Source organism: Leuciscus leuciscus (genome assembly GCF_965113295.1).
Source record: "Leuciscus leuciscus genome assembly, chromosome: 22".
NCBI lineage: Eukaryota > Metazoa > Chordata > Actinopteri > Cypriniformes > Leuciscidae > Leuciscus > Leuciscus leuciscus.
This window is the reverse complement of record NC_138746.1, coordinates 35,886,361-35,914,150: the sequence shown is the minus strand read 5'-3', so window position 1 is coordinate 35,914,150 and position 27,790 is coordinate 35,886,361. Positions and strand designations below refer to the sequence as shown.

The following is a 27,790-nucleotide window of genomic DNA, read 5'->3' as shown; positions in this document are numbered from 1 at the left end:
CACTTGTCTGGTTTTTAACCCATCATTTTCATCTTTGTTTTCAGGAATAGAAGAAGAATTTGTGGCGACATTCAAAGGTTCAGAATACTTCTGCTACGACCTTTCTCTGAACCCGATCCATGGCAGCAGCGAAGAATTCACACTGTCGTTCAAAACACTTCAGATAAATGGACTGTTACTTCAAACAGGAAAATCCGCTGACTATGTCAACCTGGCGCTGATAAACGGGGCGGTGTCTCTCGTCATAAATTTGGGTTCCGGGACGTTTGAACCTCTGGTGGAGCTGGTCAAGGGGAAATTTAATGACAATGAATGGCATGATGTGAAAGTAACACGGAATTTGCGTCAGGTAATAGAGCTACAGGAGCTTCGAAGGAGCCAAACAGATCAATGATTCAGTTAAGATCTCGTAACACAAAGTGACATTACCTTAGAAATAATTCCTATAAGAGTTAGTTGAACATGTAGTTGCGAAGTTACTTATTGTTAGTAGAATGTTGAAAGGGGACCATCAAATTAAAGTGTCATTCCATATCAATTATTTTGTTTGATTTTATGCAGCTACTAATATGCTTTGTAAAACTAACGTCGATCATGGAGTATGTCATTCTACTAAACGTTTCTTTAATGTTTAACAAACAAATTTTTGAGTATCATTTGTTATTTTATTCACAGTTTTTTATTTCCTTTCCCCTCTTATTCCACAAAGCACTCAGGCATTGGATATGCTATGGTAAAGAAACTACATTGTTCTGTAGATATTATTTGAATTGGTTGTTTTTTGGGTGTGCTGTGTGTTTTCTTTATTTGTAAACATCCTTTTAACTGGTTGGTACTTTTTTCCATTTTAAATTTTTCTATTCAATCTTCTTAATTTAGTCTTTTCTCCTATTTCCTTGTCTAGTTCACTTTCAAGTTACCACCATTAGAAGGATCACCCTTTACACAGCAGTAGTTTGAAACATGTCCTGAGTGACTGCCAAAGTCAGCTCTATTCCCTCCCATTTTGCATGGTCTGCATTGAAAATGCTGTGCTGATAAAGTCACCCATAGTCTATTAGTCTTTGGCTTACTATTTTTTTAGCCCCTCCATGTGCCACATTTTTTAAATGTTTAGTTGTCATATTTTAATATATGCTCTGTATACACATAAAATCCACACAATATCTGACTATAATTAATGTGAATGCACAAAAAAGAAAACTGCATGAGATTTTGATTTCTTGACTAAATTGTGGCCCTGCTAAAAAACAGAGTGCATTTTCAGTGTTAACCCTGTTGCATGGTTTTCTTTTAATTAGCTTACAATAAAATATCCTAACAAGACTATCTAAGTTACTAAAACCCTTTTTGTGTCTGTCAATTAATTTTAAGTTGCTATGGGGCAATACTAATGCTATTGTTTGTTTAATACATCAACACCTAATTGCATTCAAGTAAATTAAATCTTCACACAAATACCTTGTGCATATACAAGTCATGCAATAAATTAAAGGAAAAAAAAGGGTTTTAATCTAAAGAAAATAAAGGAAAAATTTTCCTGGATGTAAGTGGGTACGAAATGCTGTGCAATAGAGAACATGTCAGTGGTCACAAGGTCAGAAGCCTTATAGAATCACCGTGGTTACGTGATTTTAGCTGGAGTTTTTTGAGTGTTTAAACTCACGCTTGACTCAAGTTATGGACAGCCTCACCATCGCTCCTGGCACTGCGCGAGCGCTTTTATTTGGCGTGCTCTTTATACGCAAAAGTAATCTTTTATGTGCATCTGGTTTGCAAATGTACCTGCTGTGTAGAATTGGCTGGGTGTGTATATTTCGTATCATATGCACGCACAAATTGCGTGTCATATCTGTACGCTAAAAAGTGCTTATTGGATGCACATAAAAAGGTAATCTATGCGTATAAGGAGCACGCAAAGCATGAACTCGTGAAGATTGGGCTCGATCTGTTACGTTCTCTGCTCCCTTTCTGTATACAGTTTATTCCAGTTAATATAATATAATCATCCTGCTGATAAGATTATGTGTAGTCTTCATTTTCTAATACGTAAAAAGCATTAATATAATTCATAAATGGTTCTTAGGTTGTTTTATCTGTGTAGCCAGAATATGATGTGCAGTGTCCCCAAACACTTTTTTTTATTATTATTTTTATGTAGCCTATTCCTATTGTAGAAGTTTGAGTGTAAGTAAGTAAGTAATTTTAATTTATAAAGCACATTTACACACAGCGCAAGCTGACCAAAGTGCTGTACAATCAATGACAAAAAGCACAGTAAGGATAAAAACACATAGCACCAATAAGCACAATTGTATGAAACATAAAACAAATTTAAACTTTCAATCTCAGAGCACACAACACAGAAAATACAGATAACAAACAGGAGTGCCAAATTTAAGGAGCAAGAAAGGCCAGGGAATAAAAATGAGTTTTTAACTTAGATTTGAATGCAACAATGGAGGGGGCAAATCTAATATCCTCGGGGAGCTGGTTCCACAAACGCGGAGCAGCGACTGCAAAAGCTCTATCACCCTTCTGTTTAAGGCGTGAGCGCGGCACAAACAGGAGCCCTTGTGGAATTTTATTTACTGAATGAGATTGATCAGTATTGGAAGCACAGTTGTTTTATTTACAGAACTACAGAATAGCACTTATCCCCCTTACATTTTCCCTAAAGTTGTTAAGACATCCTGTTTTGTATTACTAGCAATAAATTATTATAGCTGTTAAATATATTTCCATGTGTCACTCGTCACAGTTCCTGGTAGTTCATGCAGTAAATGGCCGATTCAGGTGTTTTAAAAAACAAAAAATGCTTCACAGTGGGTCTCTTAAAAATAATTCTTGCTTTTTTTCACTCGCACAATCACATACCTGGTTACATAACAGCACCCTTTTAAGTGCATACTTGGTCCATTGTCTTAGATTTTCTGCAAGGTTCACAAACCATAATGATGCAGTGGAAATTATATACTTTCATGCCATGCAAGCTGTAAATGTAAATACTCAAGTCTGTGTGGTAAGAAGATGCTGCACACTAACACTAGACAATACTAGGAAATACATTTAAATACTTCTCAGAAAGACAAAACGTGTGCAGTGGGAGCCAAACCCTTATCCGGGTTATAAAACCTGACAAAAACTTGTAGAGAAGACCAACCTGCCGCCATACAAAAGTCCTGAAAAGAGAGGCTTTAGCAAGGGCCCACGCTGAGTAGAATGTGCCTAGATACCCAGAGACGAAAGCAGCCCGTACACCTCATAAGCTTTGGAAATCGCACTCCAATAGCCAATGTGAAAGTCTCTGCAGCTCCTCTCTTATGACTACCAAAAAATCTGCTCAGACGTGCACCATTGATCCATACGGTCAACATAGGCTATTAAAGTATTTCCTGTTCCTCTGTCTCAAACAGGGGAAGTGAAAAGGACTGCAGAAAATAACTTTTGACAGGCCTGGTGCAAAATCCATAAACATTGAACTAACAATAATGCATGCAAATAGCCTACTCTCTCAAACAAGGCCAAAGCTAACAACAGAGCTGTCTTAAGAGAAAAGAACTTGTCTCATACAAATGAAAGAGGCTTGAACAGCAGGCGCATGAGTATCTCCGTTCATTGTAGCAATGATCTGACAGAAACCGGTGACATTTCCACTGAATCTAGCTCTAGATCCAGGAAACGCATCTGTCCCAGTTCACTCTCAGACCCAGGTCTTGTAAATATCTGAGGACAGTATCTCAACGCTGTGCTGCCAGAATGTAGGAATTACCCCTTTGAAATTCAGAGGTGCCTTCTGAACTGGAGGCACCTCTGAGTTCCTACAAAAGGTTACTTTTGTAATCTAGGTTACTGAATGTAACCCTGGTTCCCTGAGTGGGAACAAGACACTGCGTTGCTGGTCATACTCACCATTGCTGCATAGGTTTGTGTACCTTGCAGAACAATTTGAGGCGATGGACCCAAGTATGCACTTAAAAGGGTGCTGTTACGTAACTCCTTATGGGTGTAGCTTCTAGATTTCTACAACAGCCCTTGTCTATACTATAGGAGGAACGATGTGTAGAGTTTGTAACAGTGTCCTCTGTGTGATTTTAGAACACTTGGCATGTTAAGCATTCCCCAGGATGCAAGCATGGGGACAAGGCCATGTTTTGCACAAGAGCATTTGTGGTTCAGTGTAAGGGGAAACTGAACTCTCTAAACAATGGTGATTCAGTGGCAAACTCAAACCAACAATGAAAGGAAAAGGAAAGGAAAGGAAAGGAAAGGAAAGGAAAGGAAAGGAAAGCACAACACCTTCAGTGAGATGCTGTGAGAAAGACCAGGGTAAATGGACAGAGGAAACGCTGGCTTGTCTTTCTGACAGTGTGACCGCTCCTACTCGACCCGATCCAAGCAGGATTGAAACCGGCATCTCTGGCATGGGAGCTGGGCAAGAACAACGACGCCAAAGGCGGCAGCCTCTAGCACGCCTCTTGAGGCCAAGGGAGTGTGGTTTACACGTACAGCTCTTACTAGCTTGCTTCCATTACACTCTCAGCCCCCTAAACTTCACTCCCATCCAGGTCACGACACCAAATGTAACCAGTCCTACTTTGAACCGGTGTCTCCAGCATGGGAGGCGGGCACGCTAACAAGGACATTAAAGACCACAGTCTCTAGTGTCAGTTGCTAGCGCACCTCTTGAGGCCAGGGGAGTGAGGTTTTACATGCACAGCTCTTACTGGCCTACATTACAAGTGCATCTGGAACGCAGCCGTCTGCTGCGTCACTGAGCGGTGTGAGCTAGGACAGGTAGAGAGAGAAAGCTTCAAATCTCCCTGTGCTTGCTCCTTTAAGCTGGACGTACACGGTGCGATTTTTTTCTCTCAGGAGAAATTGTGTGGAAATCGTTGATGCTCGTATGGTCGCGGCTCCCAGTGTGTGAGAGGAATACGATTCTAGCCGTGTACGTTATGAGCATCTCCCGACTTCCAGATCATTTTCAAACGTTTGTGGAGTCAACCCGATTTTGGCCAGTGAATAGGCTGTTTTCTATTGCCAAATCATACACAACCACGTCACATAGGCTAGATCTATGATTATTATTATAGCCCAGTAGTTGCTGCAACCCTACAGTGTGCGCATACACTGACACACACACACACACACACACACACACACACACACACACACACACACACACACACACACACAGACACACACATATATTCACACTCTCTAGTTGTTTTGTTGGAAGGATAGCTGTGTTGTTCTCTGCTTTTTGCCAAATCATTTGCACACTCATCTTTTTATTCTTTTCTATCCGAAGCTATAGCAGCGACATTGAAAGCTCCAGTCTCCGTGTGTAGCGCGAAAGCTCACGTGATTTCCACCGGCTCGCCGTGCAGTTCAGACATACCAGCTGCTTTGACGTGATTATCAGGATAACTGGATAACAGGATAACTGACGTGTGCAATGGCTCACAACCTCCCGAGTGTCAGAACTCACACAGTGTACATCCGCCTTTACTCTTCCACTTCTGCATCTCATAGCTAGGTGACTAGAATGTGGCCTGATATGGCGCTTTTCCACTGCATGGTACGGTACGGCTCGGTTCGGTACGGCACGCTTTGGCGCTTTTCCACTGCATGGTACGGTACGGCTCGGTTCGGTACGGCTCACTTATGGCGCATTCCCACTGCATGGTACGGTACGGTACGGTACGGCTCGCTTCGGCTCGCTTTAAATGGTACCACCTCTGTTGAGGTTCCAAGCGTACCGTACCGATACTAAAATGTGACGTGGAAACACTGCAGATCACTGATTGGTCAGACAGAATCATCACTACCAGCGTCATTGTATTTACAACACGAGACACTAAACCCGCTAGATTTAAATAGCCAGTAGACAACAGCCAACACTGTAGCGCCTGTTTTAAAAGTATTTGCTTCAAAAAAATTGTATAAACTTAAAAAAAAGAAATGGCTGAATCGTGGTCAGTGGACGAGGTGCAGACGTTCCTCTCGTTGGTTGCCGAGGAGCGGATGGGGAAACCCGGAATGAAAAATTCGCATTTAATATGATGATGTCATGGCAGTAGAGACGGCAACTATAACGATCAGTCCCACCCACTTTGAAGCGGTACTAACTGCAGTGGAAAAGCAACCGAGCTAAACCGAACCGTGCCGTACCGAGCCGAGTCGTACCACGCAGTGGAAAAGCGAAGCGAGCCGAACCGTTCCGTGCCGAGTCGAACCGTACCGAGCCGAACCGAGCCGTACCATGCAGTGGAAAAGCGCCAATAGTCTCCCACAGTGAAAGCATTGTCCGTAGCTCATGACTGCTCAAGATCTTGAAATGTTGAAACCATATCCTTCCAACATGGCCTCCGCATGACAAACCCCTAAACAGGACAATGATGCACGTTCATTAAGGCAGACACTTCAGAAATGCCACCTTGTCACTCAAAAAGGGAATAATCAACTTAAAGGCGAGTGGCTAGACAAAAGGGGCTGAAACTATACTGCACTGAAGATAAGAAAATCAGAGGTGATGGTGACAGGTTATGCAGCTCATTATGGGTGGCACTTCAGCACCATCAGCCAATTAATTGGTTTGTTTCTATAGGGCTTACGATCATGTGACCACTGGTGTGTTCTCCATTGTGTCATTATGCAGTGTTCAGTGCATCTTAGTGACTGAAGAAACCAAAATCCAGACAGTAGCAAAGCGGTACCTGTATTTCATTTTCCTGTGGTTTGTTCTTTAGGTAACAATATCTGTGGATGGAATATCGACCACCAAAGAATATATTCAAGAGGACTATGCTATGCTTGGCTCTGATGACTTTTTCTGTGTTGGAGGAAGCCCTGGTACAGCCGACTTGCCTGGATCACCTGTTAGCAACAACTTTATGGGTTGTCTGAGGGAGGTAAAATACCTATATATCAGTGCAGATGAAGCTTTATAGAGCTTTATAGAAGCTTCTGTTTCTGTTATGTCCTAAATTGTGTTTGCAGAATAAAACAGGTTCAAAGAGCCTTTAATTAACCATTACATGTTTTGTAAGCAATTGACCTTGTTAACTACAGTGCTCATTATGGATAGGGTTGGAATTCACTGTAGGAGGAGCACTGAAGTTCTCTTTAACCTCTCCCACAGCAAATATCAACCCACTTTACAGTCAAGTCTAGTTTTAGTCTTTTTGTCTTTTCTGAATTTTTGTTTTTCTTATAAAAGACTGCACTTTGGTTCACAAACCTCAACTCACGTGTAATGCAGATATACTAAATAGGTGTAACAATGAGGCAGGAATGAAGCGGAGAGAGAATCCACATGCAAGCACTACTTTAATGAAACAAACAGATAATCCAGGGCAAACAACAGAACATGGAACTCAGGACAGGAACAAGGAGAAGTTAAAAGGCAACAAGCAACAGCTACAACGACCGACAAACAACAACTGAAGCACAGAGGTTTAAATACAAAGACAAACAAGCTAAATAAGATAACAAGGGGCGTGGCTAATAAGAAACACCTGGGGAGACTAATCAACATAACTGGGAACTGCTAACATGGTACAAGACAGGGGAACACAGACATGAATCATGACATAAACAGGCTCGGCGGCGGCCATCTTGTCCGGAGACACTGGCTCGGCAGACGTGACGTGAACAGACTCTGGATCGGCAGGCGTGACGTGAACAGACTCTGGATCGGCAGGCGTGACGTGAACAGACTCTGGATCGGCAGGCGTGACGTGAACAGACTCTGGATTTCGGGAGGCGTGACGTGAACAGTCTCTGGATTTCGGGAGACGTGACGTGAACAGTCTCTGGATCGGCGTGACGTGAACAGTCTCTGGATTTCGGAAGACGTGACGTGAACAGTCTCTGGATCGGCAGGCGTGACGTGAACAGTCTCTGGATCGGCAGGCGTGACGTGAACAGTCTCTGGATCGGCAGGCGTGACGTGAACAGTCTCTGGATCGGCAGGCGTGACGTGAACAGTCTCTGGATCGGCAGGCGTGACGTGAACAGTCTCTGGATCGGCAGGCGTGACGTGAACAGTCTCTGGATCGGCAGGCGTGACGTGAACGGTCTCTGGATCGGCAGGCGTGACGTGAACGGTCTCTGGATCGGCAGGCGTGACGTGAACGGTCTCTGGATCGGCAGGCGTGACGTGACGTGAAGAAGCTCAGGCTTGGCAGGACTGACGTGAAGAAGCTCAGGCTCTGGAACAGCGGTCGTGACGGGACTAGACTCTGGAATGGTGGGTACAGCGTGGCTTTTGTGTTCCTCCTCCATCTCATCCACAGTAACAGCAGAGCCACTCAGTTGCAATGCAAGTTTGATATATAAACCGAGGGACCAATTAGGGTCGTGCAATGACATGACTGAACTGAGTGGCTCAGATAGCCAGTACATAGTCCTCTAGTCTGCGGTCTCCTTGTCGGAGACGCATAGGTCTCACTGCTGGATCCATGTTGGCGAAGTCTTCTGTTATGAACTGCTCCGAGACACGAAGGTTGAGGATCCAAATGCAGTTTATTAAAGTAAATCAAAATCAGAATCCAGGCAAAGGTCATACACAGGCAGGCAATCCAATCAAACAGACAAATCCAGAGGGTGAGGCAGGAATGGGAAAACCAGGACACGGGCAGAGATCAAGAACCAGGAACAATGACAACAAAGGAAACGCTCAGAAATGCAGTGGAATAACGTACAAGACTTCGCAGGGAATGATGAGGTGAACCAGGCTTATATGGGGTGAACTAAACAATATAATGAGACGCAGGTGAATGTGTTAATCAGGGATGATGAGTCCGAGCAGTGAATTATGGGAAATGTAGTTGTGAGTGAAGAATGATAGTCTGAAGTGGAGTGCCCTCAGGTGGCTCTCAAGGGCACTCCAGCTGATGACCATTACAGTAGGGCGGCCCTCAACTAATTTTTTTTTTATCTAGGTTAACATTAGAGAGAGCAGACTTATAAGTTGCTACTACTTACATGTCTTAAGTTATAAGTCATATTTGTGGTCGATGAATGATAGGCGAATTATTTGGATTTCCTGACGTTAACGATCTGTCCGTTACAGCCTGCATGATTTCGCCACTTCCTGTGTAGTTTTTTTTCTGCGACTAACCAACTAATAAAATCTTAGTCGATCAAGACTCTTTTAGTCGACTAACGGCAACATAATCTAAGTGAAAAGACAATATTTGTTTTATATTTGGCATGTTTGTGTGCTGCTGCGCGTCCCTGTGTGTGTTATAAGCAGAGTGTACGTGCGTTGTGCACCCGCCTATAGGCGCATATTACTAATGCGCCCTTTAAATAACAAAAAATAAAATAAAATACTGCACCATTGACGCAGGTTTTTGTTGGTCAGTGGCGCAGTCTATTTCAGTTGCCTCAAAATAGCAAGGCACCAACAATGCGCCTGTACACACCTCCTTTTCAGACCAGCAGCCCATGGGCACACAGATGAAACTAGCAAAAAATTGCATTGCGGCGGGTGTATGATAGGGCCAACTGTGTGCTGTCAATCAATCAGTCTTTCCACCCATCATGTAAGGGTTCTGCAAACACAGTTTAGATCCGAGATTTCTCAGATTATTTCTCTTCAACTGACATTGTTATATATCTGTAGGTTGTATATAAAAATAATGACGTTCGGCTGGAGCTGTCCAGACTGGCTTTTAAAGGCGACCCCAAAATGAAGATCCATGGAGTTGTTTCCTTCAAGTGTGAGAATGTTGTCGCATTAGATCCCATCACGTTTGAGACACCGGAATCCTTCATCACACTTCTTAAATGGAACACTAAGAAGACCGGTTCTATTTCCTTTGACTTCCGCACCACTGAGCCCAATGGACTTCTGCTCTTTAACCATGGGAAACCTAAGCAACAGACCAAAGACACCAAGAGCCCTCTCACACTGAAGGTGGACTTCTTTGCCATTGAGATAATGGATGGTCTTTTGTACCTGCTTCTGGATATGGGGTCAGGCACAACCAAGACACTGGCTGTCAACAAAAAAGTGAATGATGGGGAGTGGTATCATGTGGATTTCCGGAGGGATGGAAAATCAGGTAAGACTTTACTAGAGCTTGTGTATGAGATCAGATGACTGCTTAAAAGGAGTGTGTTTCCCATTGTTAGCCAACTGTGGTCACATGTTCCATTGTAACAATGGTAGTTGAGTAATTTGGTGTTTCTTTAAACTACCGTTTCAACAACCATTCACAAACAGGATCATAAGCTTGTGTGGTTGGAACAACAGCTCTTCACCTGTGGTTAGAAGCATGGTTTGTCGTTAGTTAGCATTTTACTTTATATTTGTCAAAAGGAATTTCCATCATTGAACTTTGAATTATAATTTTTTAGAATGCAGACCACAAAAAGCACAAGAAAAAATACTGCTTAAAAAGAAAAACATGGAAGTAAAATGTAAAAATTTGAATAAGCTGTTATTAAAAACAGTTCAGAGACAAACTTTCTCTACTGTCTGAATACACAAATTTGCACAGTGAAATTCAGATCTTTCAGGCCTTGTATACTCTGCAGCATCACCCCACCACAGTAAAATTTTGTTTACTGTCTGCTTTTTCTGCAGCAAGCAAAAAGTAAAGCGTCTTTAGAATACTCCCCTTTTGTCTCACCTGATTCACTGATCTGCAACACAGTGCCACAACACAACATCTGAAGGAAGCTTGTATTTGGTTTGCTTATTGTTGGCATGTGTTCCTGGCCAAAATGCCATGCGATGTCAAGCTGAAAATTAGATTTGGCCTCCAGCTGTGTTTTCCACTCCATCCTGAGAGCGGGTAATTACATAAACTGTTTTGAAACCCTGGCCTAACACTGTGAGCGGGATATGAGTGAAAGTGTTGTTTGTCATGAGTATTTAAAAATTTGCAAGAATACTAAGAATAAATATGTATTTACAGAAAATGTTACCAGATAATATTCAACAATATTATTGATCTGCCTGCATTGACACCATTATATGAGAACTGAACTGAGCTAGACGATGGCATCAATGTTTTCTCCAGAGCGGCTATATATATAAATTAACTCAATTAAGTGAAGTTCATAACGTAATTTCGGGAGGAGTGAACCCATCTAATCTTTCAATTAACTGCCGGATCAGATAAGCAGCCGCTCACCTTGCTCCAGCATCAGTTGTTATGGCGTCCCTCCTCCTCCCCAACTTCACCAACATAATTTAGGCATCTTGCTACCATACTCATCATCAAAGCATTAGTGTTCTCACTGGGGGGTTTATCTAAGCTCGAGTTGAAGCTGCTTCCTCGAGCCCCTCCACTGCGGACAGCAAGCCAAATATGCTCAACCATCACTGAACTTACTTAAGCTGGACTATGACACTATTTTCTTCTAGATCTGCTGTACAGCAGAAACAAACTTTGTTGTATTATTTTCCTGTTATCACTGTAAAGCTGCTTTGAAACAATCTGTATTGTAAAAAGTGCTATATAAATAAAGGTGACTTAACTTGACTTGTCTTACTGATGCTTTAAAGGGTTAGTTCACCCAAAAATGAAAATTCTGTCAGTAATTACTCACCCTCATGTTGTTCCAACCCCGTAAGACATTCGTTCATCTTTGGAACACAAATTAAGATATTTTTTATTAAATCTGAGAGCTATCTCACTCCTCCATAGGCTTCTAAGGGACTGAAACTTGCTGGCCTAGAAAAGTTATTAAAGAGATCGTTAATATAGTCCAAGTGACTACAGTGCCTCAATCTTAAGTTTATCAAGCGACGAGAATACTTTTTGTGCACAAAAAACAAACAAAAATAACGACTTTATTCTACTATTCATTTCCTTCTCTCTGGGCCTCGAGTTTTTTCACGTAGTGTTTTAACGCAGCGCGTCTGTGTTGTACGCCACACGCATCACACACATGACCCGCGTCGGCCAATAGTGAGCCTACGTGGTGACGTGCAACCAGGGTTGGGGAGTAACGGAATACATGTAACGGCGTTATGTAATCAGGATACAAAAATCCAGTAACTGTAATCCGTTACAGTTACGTCAAAAAACGTAGTAATCAGATTATAGTTACATTTTGAAAAAAGGGGGAATACTTTCAGGATTACAATGGTTTCATTTAAAACTAAATAAATAAGTATTTTGGCATAATAACACTATATTAAGCGCTGCTTGATTATACAGTAGTTCCTGGTTCTGTTGCCAGTAATGACTCACGTGTGCCACGCGCTGGTGCATGTGCAAATAACAGCTGTCTACAATCTCCTCAGACGCAGAGTGAATCACTGCTGCTAGTAGAAATGATGCTGCCTGCGGGTAAAATCGCTTTTAATTCATGGAAATTCCGCTGCTATTTTGTAGAAATGAGGAGAGTAGCTTTTTTAGTACCCAAAATGTCCTTTCTTAATCTCTTCTCACTTAACGGGATGTTCGCTGTCTAGGTAACGTAGGGGAACTCCCACTGCCAACGCCCCAAGTTCAGTCAGGCAAATTAAGAAAGATCACGGCTTTAGTCAACATGTAGGCCTATTTTAAAATAAACTAATATGTAGATTGTGTAAAAATTAAATGTTGTGTTTTTATTTTTTTGTTAAAAATTTGTTAAAAATTAAACAAAATAATCTGTAATACCATACATTAGCCACTAGATGTCTGTATAGCCCTTTACATAAATATATATTCAGGTCTGTGTGTATATTTTACAAATATTGTACACTGGACCAAATTCTTAATAAAAAATAAAAAATAATATATATTTTTATAATATTTCTTCTTGCTTGACTTTATTTATATACGTGACCTTGAAGTAATCCAAAAGTAATCAGTTACATTACTTTCATATTATAGTACTTGGATTACATTACTGAATACTTTTTTTATGAAGTAATTTGTAACTGTAACGGAATACATTTTAAAAGTAACCCTCCCAAGCCTGCGTGCAACACAGACGCGCTGCGTTAAAACACTACGTGAAATAACTCGAGGCCCAGAGAGAAGGAAATGAATAGTGGAATAAAGTTTTTTTTTTTTTTTTTTTTGCGTACAAAAAGTATTCTCGTTGCTTTATAAACTTAAGATTGAGCCACTGGAGTCACTTGGACTATATTAACGATCTCTTTAATAACTTTTCTGGGCCAGCAAGTTTCAGTCCCTTAGAAGCCTATGGAGGAGTGAGACAGCTGTCAGATTTAATCAAAAATATCTTAATTTGTGTTGCGAAGATGAACGAGGGTCTTACGGGGTTGGAACAACATGAGGGTGAGTAATTACTGACAGAATTTTCATTTTTGGGTGAACTAACCCTTTAAGTCATTCTCTACATAACGTCTCGGTTACGTATGTAACCCTCGTTCCCTGAGTAGGGAACGGAGACGCTACGTCGGATGACGACGAATGGGGTTTCGCTTAGAAATCCTATCACCTTCGAGTATATAAAACGAGCCAATGGCAAAGAAATGCCACGGGTCTGCGGAAAACTCCGCCCCACCGCGTGGGTATAAAGGAAGTACGCCGGCAACATGCAGATATGTCTTCGCTGAGGAGCCGAGACTGAACTCAGGTGTTCCAGCGGTACAGCGGAAGTGGCAGGGAGACGTAACGTCTCCGTTCCCTACTCAGGGAACGAGGGTTACATACGTAACCGAGACGTTCCCTTTCGTTGTCACTCCGAGTTACGTCGGATGACGACGAATGGGGTTCCCAGTGAAATCACGCCACCTCTCGACTGTCTTCCAGTGCCCTGCGTAAGTCTGAGCTCCCTGTCGTGAGACTGGCACGGACAAAGGACTCCTACTTAACACAGGAATACCACGGTACACTGGGAAGCATATCTCAGTGGAAATGTGCAATCATGCCCAACCCGAAGGGGGGGACTTGGAATATACATATGACCCCGAGGGGCTGCATATGGAGAAACACTGGGGTGTCCAGCCGCAGATGGAAAATTTCTACCCCAGGAGTGGCAAGGTGGCTTGCCAAGGGAAAGACACATGCTCAGAGAGGCTTACAGTGGAAATACACATGTGGGGGTCGCCCAGAGGGGGAACCATGCACATGGAGGCACCTAGCCAAGCGCGAAAGCTGCCGGTGGCATAACTCTGGCGTTGACGTCGTCAGTGCTGGAGGAGACTCTGGGCTTATTAGGCTCACCTGAGGAAAATATCGCACGTATCCCGTCCGTGGAGAGGAATGGCGAGCAAGCGAAGACACCTGAGCAGGATCTAATACCGGCTAGATGAAGCGAGTACATGAGAAGAAACTGGCTCCACTCGGAGATTAGAGAATCTCGCGAATCTGTTAGGTGTCGCCCAGCCTGCAGCTCTGCAGATGTCTGTTAGCGAGGCGCCATGCGCTAGAGCCCAAGAGGATGCCACATTCCGGGTGGAGTGGGCCGTCACACCAAGGGGGCATGGTCGACCCTGCTGCTGGTAAGCCAAAGCAGTGGCGTCCACTATCCAGTGAGACAACCTTTGTTTGGAGAGAGCCTTTCCCTTCAGCTTCCCACCATGACAGACAAAGAGCTGGTCTGAAGTCCTGAAACACTGCGTTCTGTCTACATAGGCACGGAGGGCGCGTACTGGATAGAGCAGTGCCAAGGCTGGGTCTGCCTCCTCCGAGGGCATCGCTTGCAGGTTCACCACCTGGTATCGAAAGGGTGTGGTGGGAACCTTGGGCACATATCCATGCCGGGGTCTCAGGATCACGTGAGAGTTAGCCGGCCCGAATTCCAGGCACGCTTCGTCAACCGAAAATGCCTGCAGGTCCCCTACCCTCTTGATGGAGGCCAATGCAACCAGGAGCGCTGTATTCAGGAACCTCTCAGGAACCTGATGACCAAGTCGTGCTTTCCAATGGACTTACCTTCAACTGCGTCGTGATGTGCGGCAATGGCGGCAACATACACTTTCAGGGTGGAGGGAGACAGCCTTCGCTCCAACCCTTCTTGCAGGAAGGAAAGCACGACACTGATCGGGCATTTCGTGGGTTCTAGATGTTTAGAAGAACACCAGTTGACGAAGAGGTTCCACTTCAACGCATAGGCATGTCTCGTGGACGATGCTCTAGCGGAAGTGATGGTAGCCACCACCGCTGGTGGTAGGGTACTCAAACCTGCCTCGCCCCGTCCAGGAGCCACACGTGGAGGTTCCAAAGATCGGGACGAGGGTGCCATAAGGTGCCCCGTCTCTGAGAAAGCAGGTCCTTCCTCAGAGGGATAGGCCAGGGAGGGGCTGTCGCGAGGAGTACTAGTTCCGAGAACCAAGTGCGGTTGTGCCAAAGCGGGGCAACCAACATTACCTGCTCCTCGTCCTCCCTGATCTTGCGCAAGGTCTGCGCAAGAAGGCTCACTGGGGGAAACGCATACTTGCGGAGGCCCCGCGGCCAGCTGTGCGCCAGTGCATCCGTGCCGAGCGTGCCCTTGGTCAGGGAATAAAACAGGTCGCAGTGGGACGAGTCGTGGGAGGCAAACAGGTCTACCTGAGGGTCCCCGAACTGGCCCCAAACCAGCTGTACCGACTGGGGATGGAGTGTCCATTCTCCAGCGAGAGGCCGAATCCGAGACAGCTCGTCGGCTGCAAGGTTCAGGTCTCCTGGAATGTAAATGGCTCGAAGCGACTTCAGATGCTTCTGACTCCATAAGAGGAGGTGGCGGGCGAGTTGCGACATACAGCGGGAGCGCAAACCACCCTGATGATTGATGTACGCTACTGTCGCGGTATTGTCTGATCGGACTAGTACGTGCTGGCCCCTGAGCAACGCACGGAAGCGGTGCAGGGCGAGACGTACAGCCAGCAACTCGAGGCAATTGACATGCCACAGGCGCTGGGGTCCTGTCCAGGAGCCCGCGGCAGCATGTCCGTTGCACATGGCGCCCCAGCCCGTGGAGGAGGCATCTGTTGTTTACAACAACATGCCGGGAAACTCGTTCCAAGGGCACTCCTGCTCGAAGGAAACTGAGGTTCGTCCACGGGGTGAAGGTACGACGGCAGGCCGGAGTTACTGGAACCCGGAGCGTGCCGTGATGCCATGCCCACCTCGGGACTCGATCGCGAAGCCAGAGCTGAAGCGGTCTCATATGAAGCAATCCGAGCGGCGTAACTGCGGCTGCGGATGCCATATGCCCCAGGAGCCTCTGAAAAAGTTTCAGTGGAACCGCGCTCTTGTCTTCGAACTGGCGAAGACAAGTCAGCAGTGACTGCGCGCGCTCGCTCGTAAGCTGCGCGCACATGGTGACCGAGTCGATCTCCATACCGAGAAAAGAGATCCTCTGCACGGGGCAGAGTTTGCTCTTCTCCCAGTTGACCCGAAGGCCCAGACGAGCTAGGTGCCGGAGCACTAAGTCCCTGTGTTCGCAAACCTGGTCTCGAGAGTGAGCTAGGATCAGCCAGTCGTCGATGTAATTCAGGATGCGAACCCCGTGATCCCGAAGGGGAACAAGGGCTGCCTCGACGACCTTCGTGAAGACGCGAGGCGACAGGGCTAGCCCAAAAGGGAGAACCGTGTACTGGTATGCCTGCCCCTCGAAGGCAAACCGTAAGAACGGTCTGTGTCGAGGAAGAATGGAGACATGGAAGTAGGCGTCCTTCAGGTCGATCGCTGCAAACCAATCCTGTGGCCGTACGCACTCGAAAAGGCGAGTGGCTGTGAGCATCTTGAACGGCATCCTGTGGAGGGAGCGGTTCTAGACGCGCAGGTCCAGGATCGGTCGTAACCCACCGGACTTCTTCGGTACAATGAAGTACGGGCTGTAGAAGCCGGACCTCATTTCGGCTGGAGGGACAATCTCGATCGCACCCTTCGCCAGTAGGGTGGCGACCTCCGCTCTCATGACAGGGGAATTGCCACCGACCATCGTGAAACGGACTCCCCTGAAGCGGGGAGGAGATCGTGCGAACTGAATCGCGTAGCCGAGCCTGATGGTTCTTGCGACCCAGCGGGACAGTCTCGGAAGCTCTAACCAGGCTCCCAAGAACTGTACCAGCGGGGTCATGCTGTGCAGAACTGTGCAGCGAGGCGGAATGACCGGCCCAGGCGTGGGTGGCATAGCGGCCCGGTGCGGGGGCACGGTCATTAGCCGCGTCCTGCCAGAGGAGGCCAGGGGAGGACCAGCGTCCCACGGGGGCGTGCTCTGGCAGGGGTCTGGCGACAGAGGGGGACGAGAGTGGCGAGGCTCGAAAGCGGCGCACACCGTCGTCCGAGAACTCTGAGTGCTCAGAGATGGGGGTGTTAGTTCTTTCTTTAACCACATTAGGGTGCTGCCCGTCCGGAGACGAGCAGCGGGAATGGGACAACCAAGGATTCTCCCCCGGCCCTCCACCGGGGGAAGGAGCGGCCCTGCTACCGGCTCCTGGAAAGAACTCAACGCCATCTCTGAGCAGCCCGTCTCAGGAGTGCCGCTTTGCCTGGCGTTTAGCGGGGCACGGGGCGGGAGAGGGGTGTGGCGCCTTCCTGTGCTTTCCTCTGCGCCGCGGCCCGGATGGAGGCTGCTGCTGGGGCCGGGCGGGAGGGAGGGGAACTGCTGGAGGGCGCCCTCGGCGGCGAGCAGACTGAGGCGCCTGTACCGACGGCTGGGTGGAGGCAGCAGCTGGCCGTCGGGGCAGAACATGTTTAAGAGCCTCAGTCTGCTTCTGGGCAGCTGAGAACTGCTGGGCAAAGTCCTCAACTGCCCCGCCGAAGAGGCCAGCCTGGGATATGGGGGTGTCAAGGAACTGGGTCCGCTCGACCTCCCGCATATCGGCCCCGTTGAGCCACAGGTGTCTCTCCTGGACCACGCAAGTGGACATCACCTGACCCAGGGAGCGTGCTGTCACTTTAGTCGCTCGGAGAGCGAGGTCGGTGGCGGCACGCAGCTCATCAAAGAGCCCTGGGTCAGTCCTCCCCTCGTGCATGTCACGCAACAACTGGGCCTGGTAGACCTGCAGCGTCGCCATGGCATGCAGTGAGGAGGCTGCCTGCCCCGCAGCTCTGTAGGCCTTCGCCACAAGCGTGGAGGAGAACCTACAGGCCTTGGAGGGGTGCTTAGGATCACCGCTAGAAGAGGCACTCTGAGGACACAGTTGCATTGCAACAGAGCGCTCAACTCGGGGAACCCCAGTGTACCCTTTAGCAGCCCCCTGGTCGAGAGGAGGAAAGGCGGAGGAGGTCGCCGAGCGATCACGGGAAGACAAGGGTGCCTTCCAGGACCTCGAGACCTCCTCATACACATCCGGGAAGAAAGGCATTGAGGTTGGACACCGACGAGGGTCAGCGGCCGCGCCCAAAAACCAATCGTCCAGCCGCGAGCGCACTGGACCAGGTGGCGGGGACCACTCAAGTCCAATGGCCGCGGCTGCCCGGGAAAGCATAGCAGTCAGTTCGGGATCTGACTCGGACAATGCTGGCGCACCCGAGGGTGGCAACACAGCCGAATCATCACTTCCCACTGACTCTTGCCCACCTTGTGATGCTGCTATAGACATCTCGTCTTCCTCTGGGGCGCCGAATGAGACCCGCGGTACCAGTGATGGCATCGCGGACTCATGCGGCGCGCACACGGGTTGCACAGAAGTAGAGGGAGGGGTGGAGCGCGGAATAGTCGGCGCTTTGTTCCACACCGTAACCCTCAGATCACCCTGGCCGCCAGCCGAAGTACCAGCCCTAGAAGAACTGGTAGATCGGGGTGCGGATGAGGGGACTCTACCACTTACGAGGTCATTGAGTCTCGATCGCAATTGCGCGATGGTCATGTTCCCGCAATGGGAACATGATTCATCCACAAACGCTGTCTTAGCGTGGTCAACACCCAAACACACAAGACAGCGATTGTGCCCATCAGAGTCAGACAAAATACGACCGCAACCAGGAGTGTACGGGCGAGACATCTTTAAAAAGACGTGCCACGCGCAAGCTCTTTTGTGAAAGGAGAAGCTCTACAAGTGCTGAAGCGACCAGGGAGATGAACACACAAACACTGGCAAATCACTGCACAGATAAGCAGGGAATATGCACTCGCTGTAACTCGCTGTCACACCAACACCTGGAGAGAAGCTCGTCTCGAAGAGTGAAGAGATGAAACTCAGGATTTGGCTGGGAGTGAAGTACATCAACTTGGCTCCGAAGCGAAAACATATCTGCATGTTGCCGGCGTACTTCCTTTATACCCACGCGGTGGGGCGGAGTTACGCTATGCAAATTCTGCAGACCCATGGCATTTCTTTGCCATTGGCTCGTTTTATATACTCGAAGGTGATAGGATTTCTAAGCGGAACCCCATTCGTCGTCATCCGACGTAACTCGGAGTGACAACGAAAGGGAACTGGATTTTCTTCGCACCATTTCAAATTTTTCTCTGGCTTTGTTGAATTGCAGGTACTATCTCTATCAACGGAATTGCAACGGAAACAACATACCAAACACCAGGAGACAGTGAGATTCTTGACCTGGATGATAACCTGTATCTAGGAGGACTACCTGAAAATAAAGCTGATATGGTGTTTCCCACTGAGGTGTGGACCGCTCTGCTCAATTATGGTTATGTAGGCTGCATTCGTGACCTATTCATCAATGGTCAGAGCAAAGATATCCGCCGCTTAGCTGAGGTGCAGAAAGCAGCAGGCGTAAAGCCCTCCTGCAGTAAAGAGGCACCCAAGCAGTGTCTCAGTAACCCCTGCCAAAACAATGGAATCTGCAGGGAAGGATGGAACCGTTATGTGTGTGACTGCTCTGGGACGGGCTATCTTGGTCGCTCCTGTGAGAGAGGTGAGGCCTAATACTTCTTATTTCTTATTATATGTGACCTGTGCTGGCAAATGAGTCGCATTGAGCAAATTTTCTAAAATGTATTATTGTTATTTTCACATTCTCTATTAAAAAAACCTTCAAAATGATGTATGATTGGTTGGAATCAGACAAAAAAATGACTGAGCTGCACCTGTTTGAAGTTGATAGAGTCAGCAAAGTCAATTTTGAGACAAATCGAGTTCAAGTTTTCTGAAGGTTCCAAAACAAAATCACCCAGCAACCATACCTTAAAATCCCTGGTAACAACACCAAATTTGGCACACACCAAGTCAAAACCAAATATTTCCTATATATATAGGAAAAATATATATTCAACTTTTTTCCCATGATACCACAATTGTTTGATTAATGAAACAGACAGCCTATATATTCAGACCTACTGATCCAGACAGATCTAAAATAATGTTACACATCAGATATTTTTCCCCAACAGTTAACCAAACGTTCACATAAGACATAACAGATAATGTTTGCGTGAATACTTGCCAAGACAGATATTTTGAAATACTGTAATTCTGTGTATATGTATATGTATATGTATATATAGGGATCACTCGCTGTCTGAGGCGTCTTTGTGAGCACGCTTCAGATCTGTCATTCAGCGCGAGTAAGATCGTTTTGCATGGACAAAAGAAAGGTACTCCTTTCAGAAAACGCACAAATAAAAATACTTTTAGATGTTTAATTGCTAATTGGAGCATTGGGATCACTAGACGAGAGCTTAATGAACTCATTTTTGTGAAAACCCCAAAATCGACTGTAGAGCCCTTTCAATTTTAAGGTTTTATTTTTATATAAGGTCTTTGTGGTATTTTATTTCTACAGGTACATTGAAGCTCTTGAAGTGAGCAACTGTGTGTGACCATTGGAATGTGGATTCACATTTTGGAATTGCAAACTTTATTTTATTTATTTTATTGTAAGTCATTTTCAAAGTGATTCGTATTCGTTTAATGTATGCAAAGTTTTGATACTGTTGAAATGTAGGGGAAAATTACAGAAAATGTATTTTTATTTTGTTTTATTAGAAATCTGTTTAACAAATTTGTGGTGTTCTCATGGTGACCCCTTGAGTTCAAGGGGCGGGGTGTTTTAGATATTATAAACAGCCTGGGGTCAGTAGAGAGTTCAGTGAGGAGTAGTAAAGTTGAATTCTATTGCAAGAGACAGAGACACTTGTTGCTGTAAACTTTGAGTGCGAGAAGGGATTTAACTTTACTTTGAGAAGTGGATTGAACTGAAAAGTGATCTAAAGTGATTGAGAAATGTACTTTGAAGACAGAGTGATCGGACGGAGAGATCAAAGCGGATGTGTGTTGCGTGATCGGGATTCGCTCGTGGACGGAGGAGTTCATCTAGACAAGTTCATCATCGTCACTGGATGGATCAAGGTTGCTGCTGTTCTCTTCTTTATGCTTCCTGGTTTGGGATTAGAATCGATTTCCTGGAATCGCGTTTTCCCTGGATCTGTGAGTACTCAATGTGGTTTCAAATTAAAAAGAGCTCCAACATAGTGCGCCAACAAAAAAACTAAAATCTCAGCTGGGTAGAATCCATTACTTTGGGTTTATTGGGGTTTAAATGTGATTTTTCTGGACTTGTGTTGATATGAATTGTGATTTCATTTATTAAAAAATAAATAAATAAATAAAAAGATTCAAGAATCAAAAGAGTTCCAGTTTAGTAAATTTATGTTTATTGTTCAGTTCACATTCTTGTTATTTTTTTTTTTTTTCTGTCGAGAAAGAAAACGTGTATGGTCATTTTTACAGAATGTGTGCACTTTGCATTGAGATTAATATTTACATTTTGGATTATAGGACCACAGTATTTGTAACTTCAGTCTGTAATTTCTTCAAAATTCTAACTATAAAACACTAAACTGACACTATTAGGTGGTATCTGAATATTTGGGTTTTGTGATTAGTGGAAATTAAGTAAATTTAGAAATGTGCCTCTTACAAGGTTATTGTTAATTAGGAAGTTCCCAATAGACATAATTCTTACATTTGAGCCATATTTATTGGCGAGAGGGCTACATGACATTTTTCAATTGTTTTGCCTGTAGCTCTAAATTATCCTGTGCGCATTCTGAATCCTTTTATCAGCACGGGTCACATACACCGATCAGGCATAAAATTATGGCAACTGACAGGTGAAATGAATAACACTGATTATCTCTTCATCATGGCACCTGTTAGTGGGTGGGATATATTAGGCAGCAAGTGAACATTTTGTCAAAGTGGATGTGTTAGAAGCAGGGAAAATGGGCAAGCATAAGGATTTGAGCAAGTTTGACAAGGGCCAAATTGTGATGGCTAGACGACTGGTTTAGAGCATCTCCAAAACTGCAGCTCTTGTGGGGTGTTCCCGATCTGTAGTGGTCAGTACTCAGTATCTATCAAAAGTGGTCCAAGGAAGGAACAAAGGTGAACTGGTGACAGGGTCTTGGGCGGCCATGGCTCAATGATGCATGTGGGGAGGGAAGGCTGGCCCGTGTGGTCCGATACAACAGACGAGCTACTGTAGCTCAAATTGCTCAAGAAGTTAATGCTGGTTCTGCAAACATTTGGTTCTGATAGATGTTGCATCACAGTTTGTTGCGTATGGGGCTGCATAGCTGCAGACAAGTCAGGGTGCCCATGCCCCTGTCCACCACCGAAAGCGCCAACAGTGGGCATGTGAGCATCAGAACTGGACCACGTAGCAATGGAAGAAAGTGGCCTGGTCTGATGAATCACGTTTTCTTTTACATCACATGGATGGCCAGGTACATGTGCGTCACTCACCTGGGGAACACATGGTACCAGGATGCACTATCGGAAGAAGGCAAGCCGGCGGAGGCAGTGTGATGCTTTGGGCAATGTTCTGCTGGGAAACCTTGGGTCCTGCCATCCATGTGGATGTTACTTTGACATGTACCACCTACCTAAGCATTGTTGCAGACCATGTACACCCTTTCATCTAAACTGTATTGCCTGGTGGCTGTGGCCTCTTTCAGCAGGATAATGCGCCCTGCCACAAAGCAAAAAAAATGGTTCAGGAATGGTTTATGGAGCACAACAATGAGTTCGAAGTGTTGACTTGGCCTCAATATTCCCCAGATCTCAATCCAATCGAGCATCTGTGGAATGTGCTGAACAAACAAGTCCGATCCATGGAGGCCTCACCTCGCAGCTTATAGGACTCGGTGCCAGATACCACAGCACACCTTCAGGGGTCTAGTGGAGTCCATGCCTGGATGGGTCAGGGCTGGTTTGGCAGCAAAAGGGGGCCCAACACAATATTAGGAAGGTGGTTATAATGTTATGCCTGATCGGTGTATATTGAAGAAACTTTGTATTGTAATATGATTTCATTAGATGGAGGTTTCTTGTTACATTGTTGTAGCTTTTTATAAGTGTTTATTGTATCAGAGTTTGTCTTCGTTTTCCTATTACAATTTTTTTAATTTTTTTATTGATATTCAGTTTTTCAGCATTTGTAGATTGCAACCACTTATCTGTAATAAGGATATACTGTAGATTGCCGATGATGTCATTGTCAGTATCCAATCTCTTTGGTTGGTCATGTTTATTTGGGACAATTTTTTTTATGTGTTTCTGTCAAGTTTTTGATTTTCCATTTCCAGATCCTGACATCCATGCTCTGTAGACTTTTATCTCTCTTGTGTCATTGAAGCCACTATGCCACTATGAGGAAATCTAAATTAGTCCTAATCACTTTAGAACCGTAATGAAAACTGAACATTAGAAAACTGATTTCAAATCCTGTTTTAAAACTCATCTTTTTTCCCTGGCTTTTAATGTGTAGTTCTGTCTGGTTCTTATGGTGATTTTTTTTCTTACAGTTGTATGTTGCTTATTTATTGTGTGAACTTATACTTTTATTGTAGAGCACTTTGGTCAGCCTGTGGATGTTTTTAAATGTGCTTTAGAAATAAACTGAACTTAAACTTGATTAACGAACGCATGCACAATTATCCATGAACTTGATAAATGTTGCAAGTGTACAACCCCCCTCGCCAGATACCCCCACTGCCCGACTCATGCTGGGGAGCTATCCGGCCTGCAGCCCCTCCCCCTCATTTCTAGAGAGGAAGTCAGCTACAGCCATCTGCGCCCCCAGCCTGTGGACTGCAAAGCTGAATACCAACGGTGATCCGTTCGTTGGTATCCTTCATGCAGTGGAGTCACTGGAGGGCTGTGTGGTACACAGAGTGAATTCCCGTCCCAAGAGGTAATAACGGAGGGTGAGGACGGCCCAACGAATGGCCAAACACTCTTTTTCAATGGTGCTGTATCTAGTCTCTCTGTTTGAGAGCTTTCTACTTGGATACAGCACTGGCTGCTCCTCTGCACCCAGCCCCCTGTCCGGCGCGTCTGTCTGCAACAAAAAAGAGAGATCAAATTTAGGAGAGTGTAAGAGCGGCCCGCTACACAGGGCAGCCTTTACTTTGGTTAGGGCCTGTTGGCGCAACTCCGTCCACTGGACTGGATCTGGTGCTTCCTTTTTAGTGAGATCAGTCTGCAGGCTGGTGAGCACATAGATGTTCCAGCATAAGCGGCATACAATCTATTTGGCTGGAGGTTTTTGTCCATGAGACGCTGAAAGGTAGCAGGAGCCCCGAACAACCCGAATGGAAGAGTAATAAATTGGTGGAATCTGAACGGCGTAGTGAAGCCTGTTTTTTCTTTGGATAATGGTGATAATGGGATCTGCCAATATCCTTTTGTTAAATCCAGTATCAAATAAAAAGCAAGCCGAACCTAACCGAAGTAGCTCGTCAACTTCCGGGCATTTGATAACAGTGTTCACCCGTCTATAATCAACACTGAAACGGACAGAGACATCCATTTTGGGTACTAAAACTATCGGGCTCGCCCAGTCACAGTGCGATTCTTCTATAAAGCCCAACTCTAGCATGGCCTTTAAATCATCCTATACCACTTTTTTCTTGTGTTCAGGTAAATGATAGGGACAGCTGTGCACCACTTCCCCGGGGATCGTTTTGATATGGTGCTGTATGAGGTCCGTGCGACCGGGCAGGGGTGAAAACACATCTGCAAAATCTGCTTGCAACTTGGCTAAATCAGTGAGCTGCAGCGGCGAGAGGTGTCTCCCCCTGGGAACAGAGCGAGCAGATTGGTTTTGACAGCTGCTTCTGGTCCGAGATTTTCCTCTGCCAAAACGGCCGCTGCTAACTCAACCGATGTCACCTCATTCCAGCATTTTAAAAGATTGAGATGATAAATTTGACATGAATCACCCGTCCATTCGTCTTAGCTCATAATCAAGATCTCCAACTCGCCGTGTAACACTTTAAAGCCCTTTAGCACTCCAGCACTTCTGGTGAAAATTTACGCTTTCGCCTACCCCTATTGTACAGCCTACTTTGTCTGTCCTGTGCCTGGAACAAACTCTCCATAGAGAGCTGCCCCAGTGTGTGAAGTTTTGCTCAGAGGTCCATGACGTACTGAATTTCACTACAGCTGTTTGAAGGCCCCTCATCCCAAGCCTCTCTAATGACTTCAAGCTCGTTTTAATGGCCCGATGAGTTCGATACCAATACTCTCGAAAGGGACCCTTACTGATGGTAATGGGCGCAACAACGCTTTTGAGATGAGAATTACAATGAGCCCCTTGGAAAAGCATTTCAGACATCTTTTTGGCACTAATAACTGGGTTGTATCTTCCTTTGTCTGGGTGTCTTGGGCCACCTGATACAACCTGTCTTTTATAATAGGAAAATTGGCATAGGAGAGTGGCTGATCAGGCTGAATTAGCTGTCCGTCGATGGTGCGGACCCAGTCATATGCATTTTTAAGCATTTCATCACAAGACTGCTCGAGAGGAAAATCATCTAACTCATTTAACCTCAAACTCGACATTAGCTCCGCTCTTTTTCTCATTTCTTCTCTGTCTATCTGTGATGGTCCTGGAACAGCTTCCCCAGCCTGAGCCACAGCATCTCCTGTCCCTAGCCTTGTCCTCCAAGAGGCACCTGCACACAAAATTGCCAATAATTGTGTAAATGCTGGCCAATCTGTACCCAAAATTAGTGGACGGCTAAGGTGGGGATTAACCGCCACCTTAACTCTATGCTTTTCTCCCCTAAATTGAATATTGACAGTTACTTAAGGATAATCCACCACTTCCCTGTGTACTCTACGCGCCTCATTTTAACCTTGCGGCTCATATCCAATGCCCTCTGTTGCATCAGGCTTTGATGAAATTAGGTTTGGTTACAGCCTGAATCCACCAAAGCCTGATATGTACCCTCCTTAATACTCTAAGGTATTTGGTACTACCCGGTTTGATCAGGGGCAACCCACAGGGTCCCCGCAGATTAGCCCAGAATTATGGCAAAGAGACTGGCGGAGAGTGGGAAAAGGTGGAGATGAAGCGGCGGCTCCACGTTGCTTCGCGACCTGGCTACGGGGGTTGGGTGAGAGAGAGAAGGAGAGGGTAGAGAAAGAGATTAACAAAGAGCTCGCCGACCCCGGGGCACGCCACCAGATGGTCCTCAGCAAGCTGGATAGCCTGATCCAATGACGCCGGGTGGTGGCGCTGGACCCACTCGGCCGTTCCTCAAGGTAGCCGAGCGCCAAACTGCTCCAGTACAAGGTGTTGAGACAGGTGTTAGCCATCACTGACCTCGTTATTTCCGCTTGTCTCCACACTGGATCCCCCGTTGTAGACTTCGCATAACCACAACCCGCTCGCCACAACATCCTTGTCAGGTTTTTAACCCATCATTTTCTTCTTTGTTTTCAGGAATAGAAGAAGAATATGTGGCGACATTCAAAGGTTCAGAATACTTCTGCTACGACCTTTCTCTGAACCCGATCCAAGGCAGCAGCGAAGAAATCACACTGTCGTTCAAAACTCTTCAGAGAAATGGACTGTTGCTGCACACAGGAAAATCCGCTGACTATGTCAACCTGGCGCTGATAAACGGGGCGGTGTCTCTCGTCATAAATTTGGGTTCCGGGGCATTTGAAGCTCTGGTGGAGCTGGTCAATGGGAAATTTAATGACAATGAATGGCATGATGTGAAAGTAACACGGAATTTGCGTCAGGTAATAGAGCTACAGGAGCTTCGAAGGAGCCAAACAGATCAATGATTCAGTTAAGATCTCGTAACACAAAGTGACATTACCTTAGAAATAATTCCTATAAGAGTTAGTTGACATGTAGTTGCAAAGTTACTTATTGTTAGTAGAATGTCTAAAGGGGACCATCGAATTAAAGTGTCACTGCATATCATTTATTTTGTTTGATTTTATGCAGCTACTAATATGCTTTGTAAAACTAACGTCAATCATGGAATGTGTCATTCTACTAAACGTTCCTTTTAATGTTTAACAAACTAATTTCCAACATTGATAATCATCATGTTTATTTTTTGAGTATCATTTGTTATTTTATTCACAGTTTTTTTTATTTCCTTTCCCCTCTTATTCCACAAAGCACTCAGGCATTGGATATGCTATGGTAAAGAAACTACATTGTTCTGTAGATATTATTCAAATTGTTTGTCTTTTTGGGTGTTTTCTTTTTCTTTTCTCCCCCCCCCCCCCTTTCATTTTTAACCCTGTTGCATGGTTTTCTTTAAATTTACTTACAATTAAATATCCTTACAAGACTATCTTAGTTACTAACACCATTTTTGTGTCTGTCAATTAATTTTAAGTTGTAATGGGGCAATACTAATGCTGTTGTTTGTTTAATACATCAACACCTAATTGTATTCAAGTAAATTAAGTCTTCAAACATATACCTTCGAAGTCATGCAATAAATTAAAGAAAAGAGACACACAAATGTGTTTTAGTCTAAAGAAAATAAAGGAAAAAGTTCTAGGTTCCTGAATGTAACCCTGGTTCCCTGAGTGGGAATGAGACGCTGTACAATGGAGAACATGTTAGTGGTCACAATTGTGGTTTCTTAATGAGAGGTTTTATAACTGCCAGTTTAAATGTTCTTGGAACATGACCTAAAGATAAAG

At 45.3% G+C, this 27,790-nt stretch overlaps 1 protein-coding gene across 9 annotated transcripts in view; it reads left to right on the top strand.

Annotated features, from left to right (window-relative positions):
- Positions 1-27,790, top strand: part of LOC309486437 (neurexin-1a-like) — a 174,389-nt gene that overhangs the window by 47,556 nt on the left and 99,043 nt on the right. For 4 of the 9 annotated variants that reach the window (XM_082153744.1, XM_082153743.1, XM_082153740.1 and 1 more), the window contains exons 4-10: positions 45-349; positions 710-733; positions 6,756-6,917; positions 9,638-10,079; positions 19,350-19,739; positions 26,559-26,863; positions 27,255-27,278. In XM_082153744.1, the coding sequence (XP_082009870.1) occupies positions 45-349; positions 710-733; positions 6,756-6,917; positions 9,638-10,079; positions 19,350-19,739; positions 26,559-26,863; positions 27,255-27,278 (1,652 nt within the window). Of the gene's footprint in view, positions 1-44; positions 350-709; positions 734-6,755; positions 6,918-8,519; positions 8,735-9,637; positions 10,080-19,349; positions 19,740-26,558; positions 26,864-27,254; positions 27,279-27,790 lie in introns of those variants that run through there. The other 5 variants (XM_082153745.1, XM_082153747.1, XM_082153741.1 and 2 more) reach the window with 3 other exon arrangements.